The following is a 26,648-nucleotide window of genomic DNA, read 5'->3' on the forward strand; positions in this document are numbered from 1 at the left end:
CCCCAGGGGCTTCAGGGGCATGGCCAAAAGGGGTCCATTGAGCAATATTGATATTAACGACTTCTTCTCCGGAAATTAGCAATGTACAACATTTATATTTCAGTGGTAACATCCCTAGATTACTGGGATTGATGAATGATAGGGCCAACTCCCCAAGGGCCTAGGAGGTAGGGCCATAGGGGGTCCATTTGGCAGTATTGATATACATGGCTTCTTGTCTTGGACTAAGCAATTGATAACACTCATATTTCAGTGCTAGCACTCATAGGTGGCTTAGATTTAAATTTTTCACACTGGTAAGGATTTGAATTTTTTCTTACACAGGCTTTTCAATACCAACTTTGAGAGCAACATTTATTTCAATATTAAGTTAAAATGAAATATTACAAGGTAGTCAAAAACCTTGCTTGAAAAATGAAAGTATAGCTCGGATAACAATCCGAAAATAATTATCATTGTTACCCATGATTATAAAGGTATTATTGCTGCCAATGTCTAGCTGAAAAATAAGCAATTGAGCAATCTCATGGCCAATCAGATACTTGTTATCGATCATAAGCCAAAAGGGCTCACACACCCCTTATTAGATTGATTATATGTTGCCCCCTTTGGCCCAAGGATACTTCTTACCAATTTGGTTCATTATCACCTATACTGAAGATTTACCTAGGTTTCAATGTTCTGAGACCTACAAAGCAAATCATTTACAATCATATCCTACTAAGAGAGTCCTCTGTTTATTCCCATCAACTCATTACGATAAAAGGCTCAACCGGTCTACCCCAACAGAGCAGTCTCAAATATTGGTCTGTGTTTTGTTTTATAATGAAAATGCTCACCCCATCTACTCCAACGGAGCGGTGTCAAATATTGGTCTCTGATTACCAAAGAGGGCTCCACCACTCGACCCCGACGGAGCAGTGTCAAATATTGGTCTCTGATTACCAAAGAGGGCTCCACCACTCGACCCCGACGGAGCAGTGTCAAATATTGGTCTCTGATTACCAAAGAGGGCTCCACCACTCGACCCCGACGGAGCGGTGTCAAATATTGGTCTCTGGTTACCAAACGAGGGCTCCACCACTCGACCCCAACGGAGCAGTGTCAAATATTGGTCTCTGGTTACCAAAGAGGGCTCCACCACTCGACCCCAACGGAGCAGTGTCAAATATTGGTCTCTGATTACCAAAGAGGGCTCCACCACTCGACCCCAACGGAGCAGTGTCAAATATTGGTCTCTGGTTACCAAACGAGGGCTCCACCACTCGACCCCGACGGAGCAGTGTCAAATATTGGTCTCTGATTACCAAAGAGGGCTCCACCACTCGACCCCGACGGAGCGGTGTCAAATATTGGTCTCTGGTTACCAAACGAGGGCTCCACCACTCGACCCCAACGGAGCAGTGTCAAATATTGGTCTCTGGTTACCAAAGAGGGCTCCACCACTCGACCCCAACGGAGCAGTGTCAAATATTGGTCTCTGATTACCAAAGAGGGCTCCACCACTCTACCCCAACGGAGCAGTGTCAAATATTGGTCTCTGGTTACCAAACGAGGGCTCCACCACTCGACCCCGACGGAGCGGTGTCAAATATTGGTCTCAGTTTACCAAACGAGGGCTCCACCACTCGACCCCGACGGAGCGGTGTCAAATATTGGTCTCTGGTTACCAAACGAGGGCTCCACCACTCGACCCCAACGGAGCAGTGTCAAATATTGGTCTCAGTTTACCATATAGGGTTCTTTTCCTCTCATCCCATGGAGTGGTCTGAAATATTTACCTGTTTACCATAAAGGCTCCTTCCCTCTTTATCCGAGGAGTGGTATCAAATATCGGCATCCACTTTCTAAAAAGGGCCCCACTCATCTAACTCCAATATTAACAGTTGTTTACCAACAATGAGCCCACCCCTCTACCTCCAATTTATAGTCACTGATATTAGTCTTGTTTATCATGAACAACCCCACACCTCTAACTCTGAAGACGGGATACGTCTTTATGCAATACAATATCTTTATGCCATATCACCATACAGCCCTTCTGTCATCCGGTCTGGACATCTCCATTGAAATATCAACGTGTATACAAGATGTTCTTAATCCTTGTGTGTAACACTTTTAACGGCATGTTTTCAGCACCTTTTCCATGTACAGTTTGGAAACCTATGATAAATATAATTCAAGGTTCATATGTGAATCAAGTGAGTCTCGTCCTTCTTCACAGATTCCATACAGGCTGAGCATTGATAGTGTAGAAATTTAAGTTGAGGAGAATTGAATTCGTTAGGTAAGATTTTCTTCTTTAATCAAATAATGATTTCCTATACAAACTTTTAAGTTAAGAAATGTACCTAGGTTAGGGAACACTGATGAACTGTATATAAACCAAGGTCTGAACACGGATCTCCATCTTCTCAACTTCAGAATTATCATGTAAACACTGCAGTGAAGAATGGGGAACCACCCCGTATGACGGTGTAAAGATATGATACCAATGACAATGTCTTTAGGAGAGGGTTTTCGTAGGTCTGCGTGTTGCACAGTCCCATTTTTATTGTGCTATACAATAATTTCAAATGGAATCAAACGTATAAGACGCAGCATGAACAGAAACTAAATAGTGTTTTAAGTTAAGTTAATTAATATGTAGACTCTTTTTAACTAGAAAACTCGAACAAAAGGTTTTGAATGAAAATACCACGAAAATAGTACCATTAATATTTCTTTTGTACACTGGAGTCATTCTTGACCCAAAACCACGATCAAAAGTACAATAAGAAAAACAAATCATATTATCAAAATTAACAATACATTCCAAACTTACTGTAATTGCTAAAAACATCGTAGCAACTACTACATAGGTACAATATCCTTCAAACAATGTCAGCTGGCTTCAGGAGGGTTGCTAAAATCGCCACTAAGACACTTAAACAAAAATCAAAAAGGTTCCAAAGGAAAAAGCTTGATTAAAACATCAAATACGTGTTGAGGGTCAATGCACCCTGAACTAGCATTTAACCTTTTCACATTGATTAGGAGATTTCCTTAATTCTCTAATGTTCCTTTGAATGTGCACAAAATTTCTGTCATGTGCATGGATCAGTGTTTGATTATGACTTAAAATGCATTTATTAATGAGTGTGTTGAGCACCTTTGGTCTTAGAAGGGCCAACAACTTTGTGTGAGTTGATGCTTTGTGGCATTCATTGTTTATCTTGTCCCTACATGCCATGGAGATTTGGGACGATTTCCAACCCATTGTCCATATTATTACACACATAATATACCGTTGGTTGGGATTTCGTGCCCCGTGCTACATACCATGTCCAAATTATGATGAATGACATGTGGCGACATTTGAGGTCAGCTTAGAATGTTAAATGCTGTACGTGTATTTGAAATACTAGAATCGGTTCTAAGTTAAGCATGCGAGATATTGCATTCCTGTCACCAATCAGTTGCAATTACAAAATACAATAAATTTTATTTTACGTCAAATGTATGGTAAAAAAGGAACAGAAGCTCGTCATAGCTTTAACAAAATAATATAAAAAAAAACACACAGACACACAACATAACATAGGATGAACAACAGAAATTTTGAGTTGATAATGACGAAAAAGACAACATAGCTTTATCAAAATATCACAGCATAGAATTTCAGTATTATAAAAACTAAAAATTAATCACAATGAATAACATTGCAGGTTTAATTACCTGGGCCCAGTAAATAAAGGGGTAATTAGCTTAATCACTTGGTTAGTAGATATCTCATTTGTCCTTTTCTTCCTTACCCGAGTTTGTGTATTCCTTAAAATGGGCAGGTAGGAGGAGATTGACAGTGTTATGGTTTCATGAAATTTTGTCAAGTTAGGTTTACCAGATATTATTTCATCAAGATTTTGAACTGTGATTAGCTTAATAACCTTTTGAACAGCTGGGCCCTGATAATTTTAACGACGGTGATTGTTGCGATAAAAATGCAAAAGCTGTCGATTATTAGTTTGTAAAATTAACACACACTTAACAATTTATGCCTTCATTCTCGAATATCAACCCCATCGCATAAGTTCTTTCATAATATGTATGTATACCGAATAACTAAGATCTCAATCAAAGGATACATAAATTCATGGGAGACCGAAAACTAATGCGGTGAATTACTAATATGCTTGACGAATGTCCTGATCTAAATTAACTGATGTTGATTCACTTGTCGATAATTGCGCTAATATTTAATTAGCATATGCTGTTAAGACGTCTAGGTTCAACTTAGTAGTACATCTACCTCTAACAGCCAATATCATGAACTGAAATAAACTTGATCCTGGTTTTCATAGTGTATACAATTTTGAGGAAAGTGTCTTGTTTTTGTATGATTTTTAGGCATCTTCGCTATCCAAGGGTAATAAGTAACATACGTACTCTCCTTTTCTCGCTAGCCAAGGGTGGCCAATACGATACTCTCCTTTTCTCGCTAGCCAGTGGTGGCCAATACGATACTCTCCTTTTCTCGCTAGCCAAGGGTGGTCAATACGATACTCTCCTTTTCTCGCTAACCATGGATGCTCAATACGATACTCTCTTTTTCTCGCTAACCAAGGGTGTTCAATACGATACTCTCCTTTTCTCGCTAACCATGGATGCTCAATACGATACTCTCCTTTTCTCGCTAGCCAAGGGTGGTCAATACGATACTCTCGTTTTCTCGCTAACCAAGGGTGGTCAATACGATACTCTCCTTTTTCTCGCTAACCAAGGGTGGTCAATACGATACTCTCCTTTTCTCGCTAGCCAAGGGTATTCAATACGATACTCTCGTTTTCTCGCTAACCAAGAGTATTCAATACGATACTCTCCTTTTCTCGCTAGCCAAGGGTGTTCAATACGATACTCTCCTTTTCTCGCTAGCCAAGGGTGTTCAATACGATACTCTCCTTTTCTCGCTAGCCAAGGGTGTTCAATACGATACTCTCCTTTTCTCGCTAGCCAAGGGTGGTCAATACGATACTCTCCCTTTTCTCGCTAGCCAGGGGTGTTCAATACGATACTCTCCTTTTCTCGCTAGCCAGGGGTGTTCAATACGATACTCTCCTTTTCTCGCTAGCCAAAGGTGTTCAATACGATACTCTCCTTTTTCTCGCTAGCCAGGGGTGTTCAATACGATACTCTCCTTTTCTCGCTAGCCAGTGGTGGTCAATACGATACTCTCCTTTTCTCGCTAGCCAGTGGTGGTCAATACGATACTCTCCTTTTCTCGCTAGCCAGGGGTGTTCAATACGATACTTTCCTTTTCTCGCTAACCAAGGGTGGCCAATACGATACTCTCCTTTTCTCGCTAGCCAAGGATATTTAATACCAGAGACCTAGTATATAGGTCTCTGTTAATACGATACTCTCCTTTTCTCGCTAGCCAAGGGTGTTCAATACGATACTCTCCTTTTCTCGCTAGCCAAGGATATTTAATACGATACTCTCCTTTTCTCGCTAGCCAAGGGTGGTCAATACGATACTGTAAAATTAAGTCGGTAGGGCGCTGACAAAAGGTTACCGTCGAATGAAGCGAATAAAGCATAAACGTACACACAAATTCAAATTCAAAGTTAATTTCATTCTCTTTTCATATACAGACATTATGGATAGAGAAAAACATATTTAAAGTGTTCGTAGTTGATACACAGCACTGTTTCAGAACAAAACATTTTCTTTTTTATCAAGGACATATCCTGTTATTAATCATTCTGATAAAAGTACACATTTTCATTAGTGTTTTAACATTAGTTATATTCATTATTTCGTTAAACGTAATATTATTAGTATTTGTCTATATATAAAATTCTATGAGCTGATAATGTTGTATATTCAAGTAATTATTAAAATTCATCACCAATTTGTTGACTTTTTGAATGTAGACATTTTCGTTCCTAATACTCAATCTGTGCCATCTGCCAGTTTCAACACACGAGCTGAACGCTATATATCCCCTCCCCGACAACATCAAGAGGGAATAAAAACAATGGCGACCAGTCCATTCACTCGCTCATTATCACCCAGACCCAGACAGATCTTATAGCTTGAGTGTATTGTTCAACAATGCAAATCTCATGTTATTTTATAATAAGGAATGAAGGAAAAACAGTTTAACTGCCTGACTAACTTTCACACAAATACATCTTGTTGACAGTATTATCTTCGTTGCAAAAGGCAATCTGCGGTTGTTTGTTTGTTTGTTTTTTTGTTTTTTTACCTACTCTTCAAACGTAAACGTTATGAACAAACATCACCTTTAGCTTTGACGAGGATGTAAATCACAAACAAGAAAGTTTATTTGTAGTCAAAGCAAAATAGTTCTCCATTCCTGTCCACCAGTGCCTAAACTTCCCGTTACGTGGCTTTAGATTAGGTCCTCTCCCCCCCCCCCCCCCCCCCCCCCCCACCCACCACCACCACCACCACCACTACACCCCCACCACCACCACCACTACACCCCCACCCCCTTTTTTTCTCTCTCACTCTCTTATGGACTTTGTCATATATGCACTCCCACTTTATCAAAATATATCAGAGAGTGGTCTACATAATATGCAGGGAAATGTTGCGGATGGGATTGTTCAGTTTGGTATCAATCATACATGTACATTGTATATGAGGAGTATATATAACATAACCAGAGACTGAAAACTGTGTTTTGCGAGCTTTTGAGAATGTCTGTTTCCGTTGTGAAGCAAAGAGTAGAGATTACAAAGAAGAAGACGCCCTAGAAAACACACTAAATGGTTTCCAATCTCTGTGCTAATTAAATTATAAACTCTTTTTCACATTTTCTATTAGGCCCCAGTTTCACCAACGTACATAAAATCAAGGAAATACTGAAAATGATCCACAGGAAACCATTATCGTATTTAAGTTTTAGTGAAGGAACTTTTCTTAAATTTTCTAATGCTTTCTTATGGGAACATTCTGAGTATAGGAATGTCCTTAAATTAAGAAACTTAATTAGATGAAACTATGGCCTAATTATTCTGGGATAGAGGGAAAGTTCTCTGGGTCTTCCCTGTGGTCTGGTAATAGTTTCCCCTGTACTTTCTCTGATACTGATGGCATACACCTGCGTCGTGGTGCTGGTGATAGCGAGTCATTTAGTCAGTCGTCGAACCATATACCGATTTTTTTTAACCGAGCTTCAATTGATTGGCTCGATCTGCTCCTCCCGAAGTTTAAATGTCAACTGAAGACCGCATGAAGAACACTATGCCTTCTGGTGCGGACAACACCCCATCCGTCTTGCACGTGAGCGGTAGTCGTTATTATCAGATGATCCATAAATACTTTGTTTGGTAGTTGATATAATGCCTGATTCCTATCACTGCCAGGACTCTCCCTTGTTCCATTTTCCGGAGTTTTTCTTCTTTGAAACAAAAGCTGTCTACGTCAGCCTGTTATGACCAACTTCCTTTCTTCAATCCATCGGAAATTCTAGGGTTATCTGTAAGGCCTGGATAGCGATCCAACTCTTCCTGTAAAAGTACAGGTATTGTATCTAGTTGTACTGCCGAAGCTTTCTTCTCTCTTGCTTTTGTCATTTGCCTTGAAGTTGAATTGTTCAAGGGTGTAATATGTTCATCCACTTCTTCCTTGAAATGAACATTCTCTTACAGCACATCAATTTGTCATTTTGGAACCTAAAGATACATTTGTTCTGTTATTGTTGTCTCTTCCCCCCGCCCCTAGAATTTATTTTTATCTCCTTCTCCTAGGATACGAATGGTCCTTTTCAAGATGCTGCGCTGTCCTAATTTGACGCCTGTTGCTTCTGGTCTTTCTTTTATTAACCTGTGCGAAGTCGCTCATGTAGATCCTGGTAAAAGTTGTTCCATTCTGCTTCTTACTACGGTATCGCGTACATCTGAACTTCATCATATCATGTAGTAATACCTTTGTTTTCTACATTGTGTCGCTCATTGCTTATCTCTGAGGCTTCTGTACCACTAATAAGTACCGAAGACTCCTGGCTGGGTTTCTGCGTCTCCCCAGGATCAGTGGTCAAAATACGCGCCTATGACGGCATTTTACACTGTAGTTATGGTTGTGGGTTTAGTTCCATCTTCTAATCGTTCTTGCGCTGGTATTTTAATGGTTTAACGATACACAAGATGGTGTTGTTGACAGACTATGAAATGAATTCCATGCTAGTTTTTTTTTCACTTTTTAAATTCCAAGTTATTTTGTTCATGGATATATGGCTTCTAGAAATTCTTTTTTGTTATTTTGGAAATATTTTGGAATTATTTTTGGATTATAGTAACTGCTTCGCTCAACCTACGCTAAATAAACTTGGAAGCCTAACAGAGCGAGGCCGATTTTATTTTATGTAAAAAGAATTATAAGTTTGCAGTCTCCAGGCAACCCCCTCCCCATTGCTCCCGGTTCCCATCCCGTCTCCGCTTCAGAATTATAAGTTTGCAGTCTCCAGGCAACCCCTCCCCATTGCTCCCGGTTCCCATCCCGTCTCCGCTTCGCTCCGTCTAACGACACATCATGTTAGGGGCTGATATAATAATGCAAGCGTATTCTCTGATCTAGAGGTGACAAATTATGTACTGTTACCGGCGTACAGTGATGGCCATGTTCCTGATCTGGAGGGGAAAGGTAATATCATGTGGATGTGTATATATAGCTACAAGCCATGGGAGTCACAGAAGGACTTTACATGTATATATACGTATCTATAATATACTAACTGGCCATTTATTAGTTATAAACGTGTCGATGATATGTATATTTATGACGATTTATATTATAATATTATTATAATACTGATGATTAATTATGTCGTCCACCTCATACAAACTGTTAAATTTGCTCCTCACATGCTCCTACACAACTGAACTTTTCAGTACATTATACGAGTTCGCGGAATTTACTTTTTATACAGGTTCAATACGATATATCAAATGGAAATTCATTAAAAATAATAATCAAACAAAGAGTATAAACAATTAATTAAGCAATGCTTCATATCAATTGAAGCATTATGCAGATAGTAGTATAAAAATCTCGATAACTGAGTCTTTTTTGTTAATATTATCAAATATTGTCCATTACCATTTATTCTTCATTGTAGTTTTATTTCTCATTAATGCAATCATTATGAAGTTTTTATAAGTTTATGAAATTCAATTATTAGATTAGCTCTTAACGTTAATGCATTCGTTTGCTTCTTGAAAATTAAACGTGGAAATACACGATTAATCAATCTATAATTAAGTGTCCTTTATATTCATACGGAGTTTAAAAAATTAACATTTCGCATTTTTAGTGCTGACACACGCCCTAGATTGTATTATCTTTATGTTTTAAGTTTTCACCTATATTGTGTTTATTCTTATTACATTGATTTATGTACTCTTCTACCACTGTTTTCAACTAAATGAAAGACTATAGTCGTGGTATTCAATCAATCTATGACATGTATGTGTGTATATATATATACATGTATATATATTATGTGGACAATTGGTTCGTTGCATTTGATTGAATTTAAATAACCAACTGTAGTATCACTTAGCATCGTGCAAACCTTCCACCCAACCCTCTCTGTCTCCCTCTCATTCTCTCTCTAATTCTCTTTCCCTCTCTTTCTCTATCATATAGTGATATTACCATATTTCTTGATTGTTAAGCTATATATTTAGTGCTGACAACCGTCAAATCCTTTAAGGAGACAGATTTATATAAGTATTTTATACTTCCTTATGCTTGTACTTCTTGTTGACGCAGAAATGAAATGAAATAAAATATATTTATACTAAAACAGATATATATTTATTTTAACTGAACTAAAGACATGTGTTCTGTCGGCATATGTTGTATTCGTGATTTTAACTTGAACGACTATATGTACGTACTATGTAACCCGGTACAGTATATGTGTATGTTATGTACACATGTTTATTATTTAGAAGTATTGCGGCTAGTATTTACCAGGGTTACAACTACAAAGAAGAACTTCAAATATTGTAACCATGGGAACTATATGTCCGAGATCCAAACAGTACTTTCTGAAAAATAACGATTTATTCTTCTTTAATTAAATGCTACATTTTCGCGAAAATTTGACGAACAATTATCTTAAATGTCATTTCAATTCTTTCCACAGTTTTGGAGAATGAACACTTAAATGATTTACAATCAATTTACGAGCAGGGATTCCCCACGCATATGTCTCTCTCTCATATACATTAATTTATTGAAGCTAAATACCGATCAATTAATTCTTTAATTAAGTCAGAATGGCCGATTTATATATACATGTATATATATATTTTCCCATTCGTAACCTTGTGAAAATATGACAATTTTGTCATCAAACAACACTACCATTAGTGATTTTTGGAAAATCATTTTCTAAATGCAAATACTTTACTTTATTTCACTCGAGAACAAGATATATATATGTGCATTACAGTTTTACCAACTTAATATTATTTGGAAAAAAAAAAGAAAAAAAAAAAAAGAAAAAAAGAAGAAAGAAAGACATGAAAAGAAACAATATTGTTTGGTAATTTTTATGCAACTTAACTTTATACTTGGAATCTGATTAAAAAAAACATGCAGCTACCTACACATCAATTCGAATACACACCATGTGACTTTACCTATCATATACATACATAAACACAGCGAAATCAGTATCGCACGGTATTCTAGTTGTGCAAAAATGAGTGGGTGGGGATATATTGTGTGAATATGTCATGATATTTTTTCTCTCTTTTCAAATAGCATTCTACAGTAATCTCGTTTCAGTATCAAACCATGATTTGTGATCATAATAATACGCTCATATTTATCGATTTCATATGATGTGAACCTGGAGCAGGTGCTTGTTTGTGCTGCCATCTATTAACAGATCACATGTGTTTGAGCGGCGATTTTGATTGGTCAGGACAGGGATGGACCCCCTGCGATGCCAAAATCATAACAAGCTTGTCGTTTTCTGCCATTATGGCTAACCCGAGGAAGTTCAGTGAAAAGATAGCATTACATAATCAAAAACAAGCGGAGGAAACTGCTGCTTTTGAGGCAATTATTAGAGATGTATCGGCTGCAACTAGGGTAAGTTTTGTTGTCAGAATAGTCGTGAACCGTTTAAATTAGCGTATAGCAGACCGGGGTTTGAGGATAATCTGTGTGAAATTGGTGACATACATATCGTCTGTTACAGGGATCGCCCAGCTATTCTACTCCAAATCAACACCTACAGCTCCAACAGAATATCATGGGCCAATACAGGGCAGGGTCACTACCAAACGTCAACCAGATGGCCGGTAATTCGGCTGTAGATTTGCAGGTAAGTCGACTGCCTACGACGTAGACTCGCTCTGAAATATAACATGGCGTCGTGCATCATCAATTTAGGTTTGTTTTCATCGTAATACAGACTAATTATAACTGTACATGTATATATGAAAACCCCTTGATGAGAAAAAATGTTTTATTTCACCAGACGACCCTCCAGCACTTCGATGATATACGAGGAGGTCCAGTACACAATCGGGGAATCGACAGACTACACAACCGGGACAGGGGGAGACAACTTGGTCCACACAGACGTGCTTTCCCTATGGACAAGCAAAGGGTAAATTTACTATTCGTGACCTATGTATTCCTGTTCCTAGCACGAAGACTATGTTAATATATACTTAAATGAATATATAATTGGACATAAAGAACATCAGTTTACGTCCTTCAATCCTACCCACTGATAGAAACTGGGTCAGATTACTTGTGAACAGCTGCCATAGGCTTATTGACCTAATTACATGTGAATGATCAATCTGAAAATATGTCGAAAATCTCATATCTAGTGACCAGGATGCAGATTACCACAATTATTTTAAGTATATTGGAGAGAATATCGATACTCAGACAATCCTGATTTATCCTCATTTTAGGAATGGGTAAGGGTTGAACAAACATACATGTACATGAGTCAATCAATTAGGGGGGGGGGGGGGGGGGGGGGGGCTGTAAATTCTCCATGTGAAAATGTCATCTTCAACATAGAGGTGACTCCATAGAAAGCTGCCTGTTTTTGTATTGGTAGGCATTCAGAGAGACCCATCCAGTGTGGCTGATGTTCAGTCGACTGTAGTGATGTTATTACTAATATTAGAATATAATTATGTCTTTGGAATGGTATGAGATTAACTATCACATGTATAGCCATATAGTTTGATGTTAGGCATTCTGAAAAGAAAATACCTGGTGTCACAGGGGCTAGATATTCTGACAAACACACTTCTGGTGTCACTTGCGGACAAAGACATTCAGACAAACAGATGTCTGGTGTCACGTGGGGCTAAAACATTCAAACAGATGTCTGGTGTCACTGTTGGACTAAGACATTCAGACAAACTGATGTCTGGTGTCGATCTGGTGTCACTGTGGGACTAAGACATTCAGACAAACAGATGTCTGGTGTCACTGGGACTAAGACATTCAGACAAACAGATGTCTGGTGTCGATCTGGTGTCACTTTGGGGCTAAGACATTCAGACAAACAGATGTCTGCTGTCGATCTGGTGTCACTGTGGGGCTAAGACATTCAGACAAACAGATGTCTGGCGTCACTGTGGGGCTAAGACATTCAGACAAACAGATGTCTGGTGTCACTGTGGGACTAAGACATTCAGACAAACAGATGTCTGGTGTCACTGTGGGACTAAGACATTCAGACAAACAGTTGTCTGGTGTCGATCTGGTGTCACTGGGGCTAAGACATTCAGACAAACAGATGTCTGGTGTCACTGTGGGACTAAGACATTCAGACAAACAGATGTCTGGTGTCGATCTGGTGTCACTGTGGGACTAAGACATTCAGACAAACAGTTGTCTGGTGTCGATCTGGTGTCACTGGGGCTAAGACATTCAGACAAACAGATGTCTGGTGCTACTTTGGGACTAACACATTCAGACAAACAGATGTCTGGTGTCACTGAGACTAACACATTCAGACAAACAGTTGTCTGGTGTCGATCTGGTGTCCCTGGGACTAAAACATTCAGACAAACTGATGTCTGGTGTCGATCTGGTGTCACTTTGGGGCTAAGACATTCAGACAAACAGATGTCTGGTGTCACTGGGGCTAAGACATTCTGATAAAGAGATGTCTGATGTCACTGGGGCTGAGACATTGTGATGAAGCGATGTCAAGTGTCACTGAGGTTAAGATATTGAGACAAGGTTAAGACATTCTGATGAAGAGATGTCTGATGTCACTGGGGCTAGGACATGGTGAGGCTGTATCACTGTTGATGTTCGTTGATTGAATTGAGCTTACTTTGTTTTTCATTGTTTTTGCAGGCTGATTGTTCCCCATATGGGTCTGCATTCCTCACCCCTCCTCCAGATACAAGTTGGCGCAGGTAAAAAAATACAACAAAACCTTAATGAAATATTTATTCCAGATTTGACTGCTCTACACTTTCGGAGTTGAATATTTGAATGCAACATTGTCTTGGGGTATCTGCTTCTACACATATATATTACTAGTCATAAGTCCATGGCCTAGCTATTTCCTTCAAAACAAATTTACGAAATAATATTTTAACTTTGATATATTAATGTATATACATGTATATCTGAATTTTAAGAAAAATAGGTAACACCGGTTGCATTTTCTATATGGTTTTAGGCCCATTGGACTTTTTGCTAGTAAGATAGGGTGATCAATGTATTTAGAATCTGCAGCATTCAACATGGTTTTCCATCTTGTTTGAGGTTATCTGTGGTGAGCTATGGTTTGGTGACTAGCATGGCGTGTTTGTGTGGGAGAATCGATCATCTGTTACCATCAGGATCCATTAAGCTTCTGTGCTGAAACCTGAAACAGTTCCCAAAACACCCTGAAACACTTCTGTAATTAAATAATCCAAGCCCTGGTGACCCAATTTTTATTAACTGTTGTATGTATATGATTATTACCAACTGTGATATCATACATATAGAACCTGTTTCACTATGATTTTCTTTCACCTGTTCCACCAAGATATTTTCCATTAACTTACCAATCATAATATTTGTGATTTAGCCAGTCAAGGCAAATATTTTATAATATTGTGTAAACAGAAGTTACAGAAATATTTCTAAAATTACAAAAAAGGGAGCTTTCAATATTTTTTTGAAGTAGCATTTTTACTACGTGGTTAGCAATTATATTTACTCCAAAATTGAAACTTTTTTGTAATTTTTATCAGCTTTTTGTATATGTTTGTTGTCTGTTATAAAGACCGTATGAATGTTTCCCTTGTGTTACATATTCAGCTCGTGACAATATGCACGTGTATATCTAGACAGAACTTCTGTATGAACACCAATAGCATGGGTGGATGGGTCAGTCAATAAAAGATCTTGACTGTTAAATCTTTCAATGTAATACATTATACAGTCATCACAGTGTGAAGTCAAGCTCTTGAAAACACTATCACTTCATGAAAACTGAATGTGAATGTGAGTTTGGCAATGGGAAAATTGTATCAAAGTAATCAGAATTGAAAATATTGTCAGAATAATATCTATTTCAAAAAATCTGCTTTCAAACTAATTGATTTTTTTTCCATTTAATCAGTTGTTATTGGCAGTTACATTCTGGTTCATACTTTTGATAAATTAATTCCACACTTTTGATGAAATATAAATGTAAACCTTTTCATGTTGCCAAGAAACTTTGTCAAAAACCGAAATAAGATATCTTTGGCCAAATTATCTAAAAAAAGCAAAGGGCTCTTGATGATTGTTAAATGAAAATGCTGCTTCATAAAACACAACTACACAAGTTATGATAAAGTCTTCAAATCTGAAAAAAAAGGTTTGTCTGATTCTCATTTGTAGACAAGGCGGGGAAAAGCAAAATACATGTAATATTTGTTTGGAGATTTTTTTTTTTACATTGGTTCCGACACACTATTTTTGGTGTTTGACTTATGTTTTTTTTACATGAAATTTTCTGTCTTGATATTTCACGAATATGAAATAACATCTGTTGAGCTGCAGTGTATACGATCTTGCTTTTAATTGGTTATTTTTCCCACAAGTCAACCCCAACAAAATAGCCTGACCAGATTTTTTTTACCGTTGTTGAAAATTTGTATTGTGAAATTTTTGTCTGCTTTATACTTTCATCTAGTTTCCTTCAATCCAGTCTGATTTGAAAACTTGGGAGATTGTTAATGGGAATGGGATTGGGAGAAAATGAAAGAGCCTAAATTCAAGGTCAAAGGTCAAATTTGGTATAAAATCAATTTGTTTCTAAGAAAAATAAAAAAAACAGTTTAGTAATGCTATTTGGCAAATAATATGATGGAATGCATAATTTGCTACAAAGCTCAGAGTCACATGGGGTCAAATTTGTCACAGCTTGGTAAACATTCTTTAAAATAAATGATAGAAATAAAAAAAATTGTGATATATGTCAGAACCTTATTGTCATGAAATTTCATTAAATATATGAATTGAAATGACCATGTATTTCAATAAGATATCAAGAGATGTTGTTTAACCAGATAACTTGAAAGGCATTCTACACATTTGAATAGCCCACCATCATCAGATGGTGGGCTATTCAAATCGCCCTGCGTCCGTGGTCCGTCGTCCGTCCGTCCCTCCGTCCGTCCCTCCGTCCGTCCCTCCGTCCGTCCCTCCGTCCGTAAACAATTCTTGTTATCGCTATTTCTCAGAAAGTACTGAAGGGATCTTTCTCAAATTTCATATGAAGGTTCCCCTTGGTGCCTAGTTATGCATATTGCGTTTTGAGACCAATCGGAAAACAACATGGCCGACAGGCAGCCATCTTGGATTTTGACAATTGAAGTTTGTTATCGCTATTTCTCAGAAAGTACTGAAGGGATCTTTCTCAAATTTCATATGTAGGTTCCCCTTGGTGCCTAGTTATGCATATTGCGTTTTGAGACCAATCGGAAAACAACATGGCCGACAGGCAGCCATCTTGGATTTTGACAATTGAAGTTTGTTATCGCTATTTCTCAGAAAGTACTGAAAGGATCTTTCTCAAATTTCATATGAAGGTTCCCCTTGGTGCCTAGTTATGCATATTGCATTTTGAGACCAATTGGATAACAACATGGCCGACAGGCAGCCATCTTGGATTTTGACAATTGAAGTTTGTTATCGCTATTTCTGAGAAAGTACTGAAGGGATCTTTCTCAAATTTCATATGAAGGTTCCCCTTGGTGCCTAGTTATGCATATTGCATTTTGAGACCAATCTGAAAATAACATGGCCGACAGGCAGCCATCTTGGATTTTGACAATTGAAGTTTGTTATCGCTATTTCTCAGAAAGTACTGAAGGAATCTTTCTCAAATTTCATATGAAGGGGCCCCTTGGTGCCTAGTTATGCATATTGCGTTTTGAGACCAATCAGGGAAAAAAATGGCCGACAGGCAGCCATCTTGGATTTTGACAATTGAAGTTTGTTATCGCTATTTCTCAGAAAGTACTGAAGGGATCTTTCTCAAATTTCATATGTAGGTTCCCCTCGGTGCCTGGTTATGCATATTGCATTTTGAGACCAATCTGAAAATAACATGGCCGACAGGCAGCCATCTTGGATTTTGACAATTGAAGTTTGTTATCGCTATTTCTCAGAAAGTACTGAAGGGATCTTTCTCAAATTTCATATGTAGGTTCCCCTTGGTGCCTCTTTATGCATATTGCGTTTTGAGACCAATCGGAAAACAACATGGCCGACAGGCAGCCATCTTGGATTTGACAATTGAAGTTTATTATCACTATTTCTGAGAAAGTATTTAAGGGATCTTTCTCAAATTTCATATGTAAGTTTCCCTTGGTGCCTAGTTATGCATATTGCGTTTTGAGACCAATCTGAAAACAACATGGCCGACAGGCAGCCATCTTGGATTTTGACAACTGAAGTTTGTTATCGCTATTTCTGAGAAAGTACTGAAGGGATCTTTCTCAAATTTCATATGGAGGTTCCCCTTGGTGCCTCATTATGCTTATTGCATTTTGAGATCAATTGGAAAACAATATGGCAGACAGATCGCCATCTTGGATTTTGACAATTTAAGTTTGTTATCTCTATTTCTCAAAGTACTGAAGGGATCTTTCTCAAATTTCATATGTAGGTTCCCCTTGGTCCCTTGTATTGCATTTTTGGACCAGTCTGTCCTGAAAACAACCTGGCAAACAAACAGCCATTATCGTTAAATCTCAAATTTCTTATATAGCTAGGATTCCCTTGTTTGAAAAGTACTGGAGGGATATCTCAATTTGCACAGATTAGTAAAAGGAAGGGAAAAATAGAGAGAAGATCAATCTGACATAGAACCTATAAAGATCATTCAATGGTGGGCGCCAAGATCCCTCTGGGATCTCTTGTTGGTGTTTGACTTATGTTTTTTTTACATGAAATTTTCTGTCTTGATATTTCACGAATATGAAATAACATCTGTTGAGCTGCAGTGTATACAATCTTGCTTTTAATTGGTTATTTTTCCCACAAGTCAACCCCAACAAAATAGCCTGACCAGATTTTTTTTACCGTTGTTGAAAATTTGTATTGTGAAATTTTTGTCTGCTTTATACTTTCATCTAGTTTCCTTCAATCCAGTCTGATTTGAAAACTTGGGAGATTGTTAATGGGAATGGGATTGGGAGAAAATGAAAGAGCCTAAATTCAAGGTCAAAGGTCAAATTTGGTATAAAATCAATTTGTTTCTAAGAAAAAATAAAAAAAACAGTTTAGTAATGCTATTTGGCAAATAATATGATGGAATGCATAATTTGCTACAAAGCTCAGAGTCACATGGGTCAAATTTGTCACAGCTTGGTAAACATTCTTTAAAATAAATGATAGAAATAAAAAAAATTGTGATATATGTCAGAACCTTATTGTCATGAAATTTCATTAAATATATGAATTGAAATGACCATGTATTTCAATAAGATATCAAGAGATGTTGTTTAACCAGATAACTTGAAAGGCATTCTACACATTTGGAAACCTTGGCCAATCATTCCAGGTCACACTTGACTTCCAGTTTGTTGAAATCCTAAATTCTTTCAGATTAAACAAAGGACATAATATCATGGTATCAACCATATTTAGTAGCTAAGAGAAACAACCTGAATGTTCAAGGTCACTGTTTTCAAAGTTTTTAGTATGTTGGAGTGTTCATTTCTCCAAATAAGTTAATATACTTGCTAACTCTCTGTACTTGAGAGGGAGAATTCCTATTTCAGTTTCTCCCATAGAAATTCCAAGAGGGCAATAATGAATGAAATGGCTTCATGATCAGTCACCTTAAAGTCCTAAAATAGTTATATATAAAATCTAACAATAGTTCGGATCGCTCATTTGTAGAGAAATATAATTTAGTCTGTACTGTAACAGGGCTTTTTCTCCTGAAAAAATCTTTCCCAATTTTTCAGTTTTCTTCCCAAAATGAGAAAAAAAGGCCTTTTCCTAAATCAGTGAGAAAAAGCCCTGTGTAATTAGCATGCTACACACATTTAGTGTTAGGAATACCAATTTGGTTTAGATAAATTTGACTTTGACACGCTGAAGGTTATTTTGTTAATCAATGCATATGTGGCATTATTTTGAATAAATTACTCACAAATTAATCCCACCTTGCCTCTTGATTGAGGAAAAAACTTAAACAAATGCTCACAAAATAGGCCTACTGTGTCTCTTGATTGAGGAAAAAATTAAAAAATAAATACTCACAAATAAGGTTCACCTTGCTTCTTTATTGATGAAAAACTTAAAAAATAAATACTCACAAATCAGGCCCACTGTCCCTTTTGATTGAGGAAAAACATAAAAACTTGTCTAAGCAAAAGTGCCATGTCATCATTAGCATGCATATGTCATACATCCTAATTTAATCAAATAATTCATTAAAAAATTGCTTAATTTTTGTGTGAATATAATTAGGCAGTTTGACAGTCATCTATCCAAACATAGTCCTGGTAAGTTAGTTCAATTTTTTTTTAGGTTGATGTGCATTTATTTCATAAAAAAAAAGAAAGAAATATTTTATCATTTTTAATTTACAATAATTTGCTAAACCCTTTAAGGTACTAAAATATTCTATGGTACAAATAGATATATAGATACTGTATTACAAATAAGCGTACCTTTATAAATATGTAGAAAGAGAAAGTGCAAGTGATGTTCTGTACATGCATCTATCCTGAATATCTCCCATTAAGTTGATCATGTTGAAAATCCATATATATTATATTTTGTTTTGAATTAATTTGTTTTATTTTCAGCTCTCTCAATTCTTGCACTGCTACTTCTATAATTTTGTTTGAATTTCCAATTTTAGTTATTTTTCAATTGTTTTTAAACTAATTTGATTTTATTTAGTTTGTTAGATTTGATCCCAGGGCTCACTTTGACATGGAAAACTGGCAGGCTTTGTATGCAAACAATGCATTCATATATATGGTGTCCTAGAACTGTAAACCAACATTGTTTGAGTGAGGTCTCATGACCGTGATATAAACCATTAAAAACGTTAACACACACACACACACATATATACAATTGTATGTCTATTACTCTGACAGTTATACTATATCCAGAAGTATCTTTTTTGATACAAAGACATCCTTTATTGACAGCTGATCTGTAAAAAGTAAAACAATACACCTGTTTTTAGACTAGTTTCTTTTTTATCTGTATTTATTCTTAACATGTGTTTGGCACAGACACATATATATTCTGTGATATATATTTATACATTAATATTTGTATTACTCATCATATGTGTCATACAGGTTATAACACAGACAGCTCTAAAATTGTATACTGGGGTAAATTATATATATTACAGACATATGTAGATTATATGTAATATACAGGTGTAAATTGTAGACAGGTGTACAATGTAGATAAGTGTTAATGAATATAAAAGACAGGTGTACACTCTAGACAAGTGTATACTGTAGACAGGTAAAAATTATACATTATATACAGGTGTAAATAATACACTATAGACAGTAATTATACATTGCAGACAGGTGTAAATTATACATTATAGACAGGTATAAATTATACATTACAGACAGGTATAAATTATACATTACAGACAGGTATAAATTATACATTATACACAGATGTAAATTATACATTATAGACAGGTGTAAATTATACACTACAGACAGGTGTAAATTATACATTACAGACAGGTGTAAATTATACATTATACACAGATGTAAATTATACATTATACACAGATGTAAATTATACCTTATAGACAGGTGTAAATTATACCTTATAGACAGGTGTAAATTATACATTATACACAGATGTAAATTATACCTTATAGACAGGTGTAAATTATACATTATACACAGGTGTACGTCATAGGTAGATTTAATTTACATTATAGACAGGGGTCTTTAATTACTCATTATTGACTTAAGGGACAAATTTCTAATGTGTGTTTCCGGCATAAAGAATGGTTAATGTTTATATCTAGGTACAGACACTTCTGAAGCCATTCTTACAAATGTAAACAATAATTTCTTATGACACATTAAAAGATTCTTCCCCAATATGTTGATTGTCTCGTTGAAAACCTCAAAGGTTGTTGGTTTACAGTTCTTTGTTGCTGTGTCTGTACTTTTGTTGTTACTATGAATTGGTGAAAATGTTGTGTAAGCATTAAAGAATGTCCTAGATCTAGAGAGTGAGCATTTGGTACGAGTAAATTGTGGTACAAGCGATGACCATTTCTCCAGAGAGTAAGCATTTCTATGCGTATATTGTGGTACGCGCCATGAGCATTGCTCCAGAGAGTAAGCATTTCTATGCGTATATTGTGGTACGAGCAATGAGCATTGCTCCAGAGAGTAAGCATTTCTATGCGTATATTGTGGTACGCGCCATGAGCATTGCTCCAGAGAGTAAGCATTTCTATGCGTATATTGTGGTACAAGCCATAAGCATTGCTCCAGAGATTAAGCATTTGGTATGAGTAAATTCCGGTATGAGCATTGCTCTAGATAGTGATCATTTTGTACGGGTAAATTTTGGTATGAGCAATGATCATGATGAGCATTATCCTAGAGAGTGCACATTTTGGTATGAGCTTTATTCATTGTGGTGTTTGGGAAAAAAATGTGTTACTTAACAATTAGCATACTATTATAGAGAATATTAGAATGAACAATATTCATTATTCATTCTGGGAAATGAAGGACTTGAGCATGGAGCATTGTTTGTTAGAGTGACTGTCTTGTAATAATTGTTAGATCACTGATTGTGAGGTATATGGAAAGTGTGTGACTTAGTGTCAAGCAAAGAGAAAATTACTTTAAAGGGTATAGCAGTTTGTATGAACATTATTCTTAGTGGGATCTTGAAAGTGTTTGATACACAAGCGAATGTACATTCATTTAGAGATTAAACATTCCAGATGAGCAATACTTGTACTCATTAAATTAAACTGCAGGTGTGTGACTTCATCAATGAGTATTTTTCATTGCTTTGGAAAGTCAATCATTTTGTATAAGCACACAGAAAGTTATGGGAAATTCCGAAAACTGGAAAATGCAATGCTCAGTTTCAGTCTTGAGAGTCTCAAAGAGGGTCCATTTGCCTGCTCCTTATATGTTCATCTGTTCGCAATGTACTTTAAGGGAAAGTGGTGAGGGATTTAGACAAGTAATATTACGAGAGAATGGGTGTTATATATACATTGGAGTCAATATAAGGGAAGTGTTGGAGTCGAGCATTGAGCATTGATTTAGAGAGGAAGCATTTTGGAAATGAGTGATAATCATTGCAGTTTGAGCATAAATGCTATAGAAAGTGATCATTTTGTATGAGCGTTTTTTGAGCATTGAAGTGGATACTGATATTTTACACCTGGTCACGCATTACTCACTATAGAACAATAAGACTGTTGTGAAGGGCAAGTATTTGTGAGCAGTGATCAGAATTGGTGGTGTTCAGGGACCGTCTCGCGAAAAGTGAATGAATGCAATGTGAAGATCAAACATCTGTCGTGTAAACAGTGAACTCGGTATGAACAGTGACAGCATCAATGGTTTTAATAGTCCATTTTGAGACAAAATGAATTTCCTTTCAATGATTTTAACTTCAAATTTTCACCTACCAAGTAGAAGTATCTTACTTGGAAATTGTTTAAAGTAATTAATATAACATGATAAACAATGTTGAGATTTAATTACAAGTTTTAATTCATTCCATTTATCTCAGTCATGAATATGAAAATTTAAGATGGACGCAAAATCATTGAGCATTCATGTTTGTTGTGAGTGTCCGCAGCGTAAAAATGCATCTGTGTACAAAGTTTGCCTCCATGTAAATTGTGTGAGCCCTTGCACGTTGTCCATCACTTGGTATCCACTTTATGGAGTGTACCCATTTCAGGTTATTTCGTCATCTTAACGGTCCTAACCTATCTCGGTGAGTTTTTTCTTTCTCCATTACTGCATTTTCTGCCGCTGTGAAAATCCCGTCCGAAAACCTATGTATTGCTTGTTCCATCCGCGAAAGTGTGCTCAGGGTGTCTGAGACACTATCTGGTTATGTGATTTGCATATCTCTTAGAATGCAGCAAACATGCATGGCACTTTGTCATACTCCTGTCCATCTGGTAATTATATAAGTCTTCTGTGTGTATATTGTCAGTCCTCTGGTCCAAAGGCCATTGCAATTGTCTGATTAGTAATCCTTGCTTGTCCTTGTCAAGACGTTTTGGTTTGATGTTGTAGCAAATAAAGAAATTCATAAGAATTCTTAAGAACCTGTTTTAGTTACATTGTTAATGTTTCATTTATTGGAAATAATGACGTATACAGATTTCAGTCCGATTTATAACCCAAAATTGGCTGTACATTTTATAAAATTTGCCTCAAAGAAACAGATGTCATTGATAAACAATACAATCTACAGTTTTATAATCAGATATGTTAATCTGTCTGCTGTATGTAGTGGAAATTTATTGAAATTTTCCTTAAATGTAGAATTATTATCTGTCAAACTATAACAGTAACATAAATCCAAACGTATCCATATACCGGTACATTTCACAAATTCTAAAGGAAATAGCATTTGAAGAAGCAATCCAGTTTTAGTGTATAATCTTTTAGTAAGGATCTTAGCTTTGGGGATGAGGGACGCTAAACAAATGGTTACTTATCCCATCTTCTTTTCCATGTTAATGTTTAAAGATTTATTTAAAAAGCAAAAAAAATCCAAAATTGTGGTTGTTTTCAAAAGTAGCCGTTAAGATAATACATATCATTTCCATTGTATAGCTTTTGTTCATCACATCTTTAATATACAGGACGAATCACATAAAACAAGAAGCATTTGTATTTCAAAGGGAATTTGTTTTGATATATTGATTTTCAATTCTCAAAAACATAAATGCATCAATGAATGTTGAAAATAATTGAGAATGTCACATATATACCCTCTAATTATTATAGCTCAACTCTCTTTCATAACATAAACAAAAAAGGTTGGAACTTCTATAGAAATGTTCATAATTTGATCGTTACGTTTTTGTGAAGGTGCCTCATGTGTCCCAGCAGTATCTATATATTTGAACCCATGATCTCCTGAGGCTTCATTAATTATATAAAGATTCAGCAGCTGAACAGTCTAAACCTCAAGATCTACTAAATGCTGATAAGAAAATCTTTGGCCAAGGCTCACCTGTTAATTAGCTCTTTTACCAGTGTACCGAAAGTCCAAGATTATATTTAGATAGTGAAAATATTTATATTTTTTATATATATTTAGAATTTGTGCAGAAGAACATTTATTATTGATTTCTAAGGGTGAAAAGGCACCATATATGTACTTAAAACAGACTCTTGAATGTTGAAAGAAGGTTCTCTCAAAAGAGATTAACAGGTATGTGTATGTCTTGGATGTCCGTCTGTTGATCTACATCATAATTAGTTAAAAACGTGTAAAAAGTACCAGTATAGATATATACTGCATTAAATTTGTTCATCTTGGCTTAAGCACCTTGATAATTAAAAAACACAGCCATCAAAAGTATTTCAATTTTAAAAGATATATGTACAAGTTGAATAAAACATCTTTTTTTTATATTCAATAGAGTATTCCACCTGATTTTAATGGAAAAATTAAATTAGACAAAGGTAATTGACTAAGTATGAAATCACTTGACCAGGCAAACAGGCTGCAGGTGCTTCTTGTTTGAAGATTAGACAGGGTAATCAAATCTTAAAAATAAAACAAAAGTTAAAAAAAAAAAAAGATATTTATTTGAATTAGAAGGAAAATGTCACTGCCGAGATGTATGCTGTAATTTGATTCAGAGATATGCAAACATATATAATTGATATGGATATCAGCATCCTGTCTGTAAACTGGCTGACCAGTATATTTGTCTGAAAGCATGATTGATTGAAATGGTGTGTTTGTAGTCCATGTATTGGATATACTAACTATGATGGAATGTAGGATACTGTCAACATATTAGTTTTTATGACTTCTCAAAATCTTTACACCTGACCGTTGGTCTATCAGGTGTATATTGACAACAAAAATTGAAATTATTTTGATATTGTATCCCAAATTTTAATCTATTCAAATGTCATCAGGTAGAGTTTATTTATGCAAAGTCAAAATGAAGATGAGTTTTAATTTTTGATATATTATATGATATTTTACTGAAGGTGGAGGGGGTGAAGTATACTAAACTTTTGTTGGCAGAATCCTTCTTGGGAGATGTGATGCATTTGGACAGGTGTGGTGTGGTGTGTCTTGTAGATATGTGTGTCATTGGCAGTGTGTGTAGTTGAATATTTGAAGTTGCATTCATCTCTAGTACAGTCAGATATCGTATGTTAAGCTACAGGTGTGTTGTGTGTATCATTATAGCTGTACTTGTGTGACCTACAGAGGTATGTTCTGGCTATATGTGCAGGTATATATATATATGTATCACAAAATTATCGTCTTGCAGATTCAGTTATTTTTCATGATTTTCTATGAACTTGCATTATCTGTGCAGATGTGTTCAATTGTTTAGCATATACAATGCAGATATTACATTCATTAGAGTACATGTACTATACAGGTATTAATCATATATAAATTCATACAGGTATACACACGTGTGTATGACAAACATATATACAGGTGTGTTAAGTTATATAATACATACATTTGTATGGTACCAGGTACACAGTTAGGTGTCACATACTTGTAGCTGTCTCATAGAGGGAATGTGGCAATAATATCATATCATATAATTGTAATTAGAAGTTACATAGGTGTGACATATGTATACAGATAATAGGTATGACATGTAAATCAACAGGTATGTTTGAGATATATTACAGTGTAGCATGTACATTTTGTAACTGTGCTGGGTTTTGGTTAATCTAGAATGATTTGATGTACTAGCCATATGTGTAAAGTGTGTAATATTGCATTAAGAGTAGTAAACCACGGTCAGTATTCATCCCAACGAAAATGGGAATGCTTGTAAAATCCAGCATGCATGAGGATGCCGGTTCATGGTGTTGGCATTTGTTGTTTCTGTGTGGACCCGGAGGGAAACTTGGCACCTAGCTATTGCTTTAGACTGTATATATGGAAGAAGTGATACAAGTGACCTATTTGTGATTTACAGCTCAATCATGGTTATATCTTCAAAAGCATGGACATTTATAATTGACTAAACTGCATGGAACACAGATGTGATGGGGATTTTGAAACCTGTAAATTTATTCATGTCTTTTATTCAAGATATTGACTTGATCGCACGATGGAATGATATGTACAATGAAATTACTCATTGCAATGTTTTCAATTTCAGCTTGTAGTACTGTACTGGTCATCCTAATACCCCCTTTTATAGCTAGTTGGTTATAAATGATATTAATATGTTTAAATGAAAGAATGGGCTATAGTTCAGTACATGATTGTGGATCTTGCACATGTAAACAAATTTTCTGTGGCTGTCAGTGGAATGACTGATTGAAGTTTGATTGGGTGTTGTCATGCCATTGTAGGACTAGACTTGCGTTGCTTCATAGAAATAACCATAGCAAGACCAATGTTAATTGAACCAATACAAGATTCACAACATAATGTGGCACACAGTGCAACATCAGTAACACACCATTCACAACAAATATTTTGCATATGAACTCCGTCTGAAAAAGCTACTTGATCAGATTTGAGCTTAGGATTGTGATATTGTATACATACAAAAGCTATGATCATTATGGACCTACAAGTTGGGAAAATTATGTGTTTTATATAAATTTTAATGATGGAATTACTATTGTTATTGATAATATTGTAAACTAAAAAGTAGTGTTAGCTGTATTTGTGCAGAAGTGTGGTGCAATTTGCAGCCACCAATATTGATAAAAAAAAATCGACAGAGAATGTATTGGGTGATAGAAGAGTCGGGAAGACCAAACCAGTCAGCAGTTGTCTCATGAATTGGGTTCGGTTCTGTGCAATTTTGTCGGTGTCCTACCTCAGAACAAGCATGCTGTTAATAATTGACGACTCTTCGTGCTTATGTTCTAAATAAAATCCAATGGGTATGTTACATCACTGGT

The 26,648-nt window shown here is 36.1% G+C and overlaps 1 protein-coding gene across 6 annotated transcripts in view; it reads left to right on the forward strand.

Moving 5' to 3' along the window:
- The first annotated feature begins 10,956 nt into the window (after positions 1-10,956).
- LOC117334512 (CREB-regulated transcription coactivator 1-like) overlaps positions 10,957-26,648 on the forward strand; it is a 39,081-nt gene continuing 23,389 nt past the window's right edge. For 5 of the 6 annotated variants that reach the window (XM_033894183.1, XM_033894186.1, XM_033894184.1 and 2 more), the window contains exons 1-5: positions 10,957-11,115; positions 11,225-11,350; positions 11,507-11,638; positions 13,366-13,427; positions 22,456-22,491. In XM_033894183.1, the coding sequence (XP_033750074.1) occupies positions 11,005-11,115; positions 11,225-11,350; positions 11,507-11,638; positions 13,366-13,427; positions 22,456-22,491 (467 nt within the window). In that variant the 5' untranslated portion in view covers positions 10,957-11,004. The remainder of the gene's footprint in view (positions 11,116-11,224; positions 11,351-11,506; positions 11,639-13,365; positions 13,428-22,455; positions 22,492-26,648) is intronic. The other variant, XM_033894187.1, reaches the window with a different exon arrangement.

Source organism: Pecten maximus, chromosome 9 (genome assembly GCF_902652985.1).
Source record: "Pecten maximus chromosome 9, xPecMax1.1, whole genome shotgun sequence".
Classification (NCBI taxonomy): Eukaryota; Metazoa; Mollusca; class Bivalvia; order Pectinida; family Pectinidae; genus Pecten; species Pecten maximus.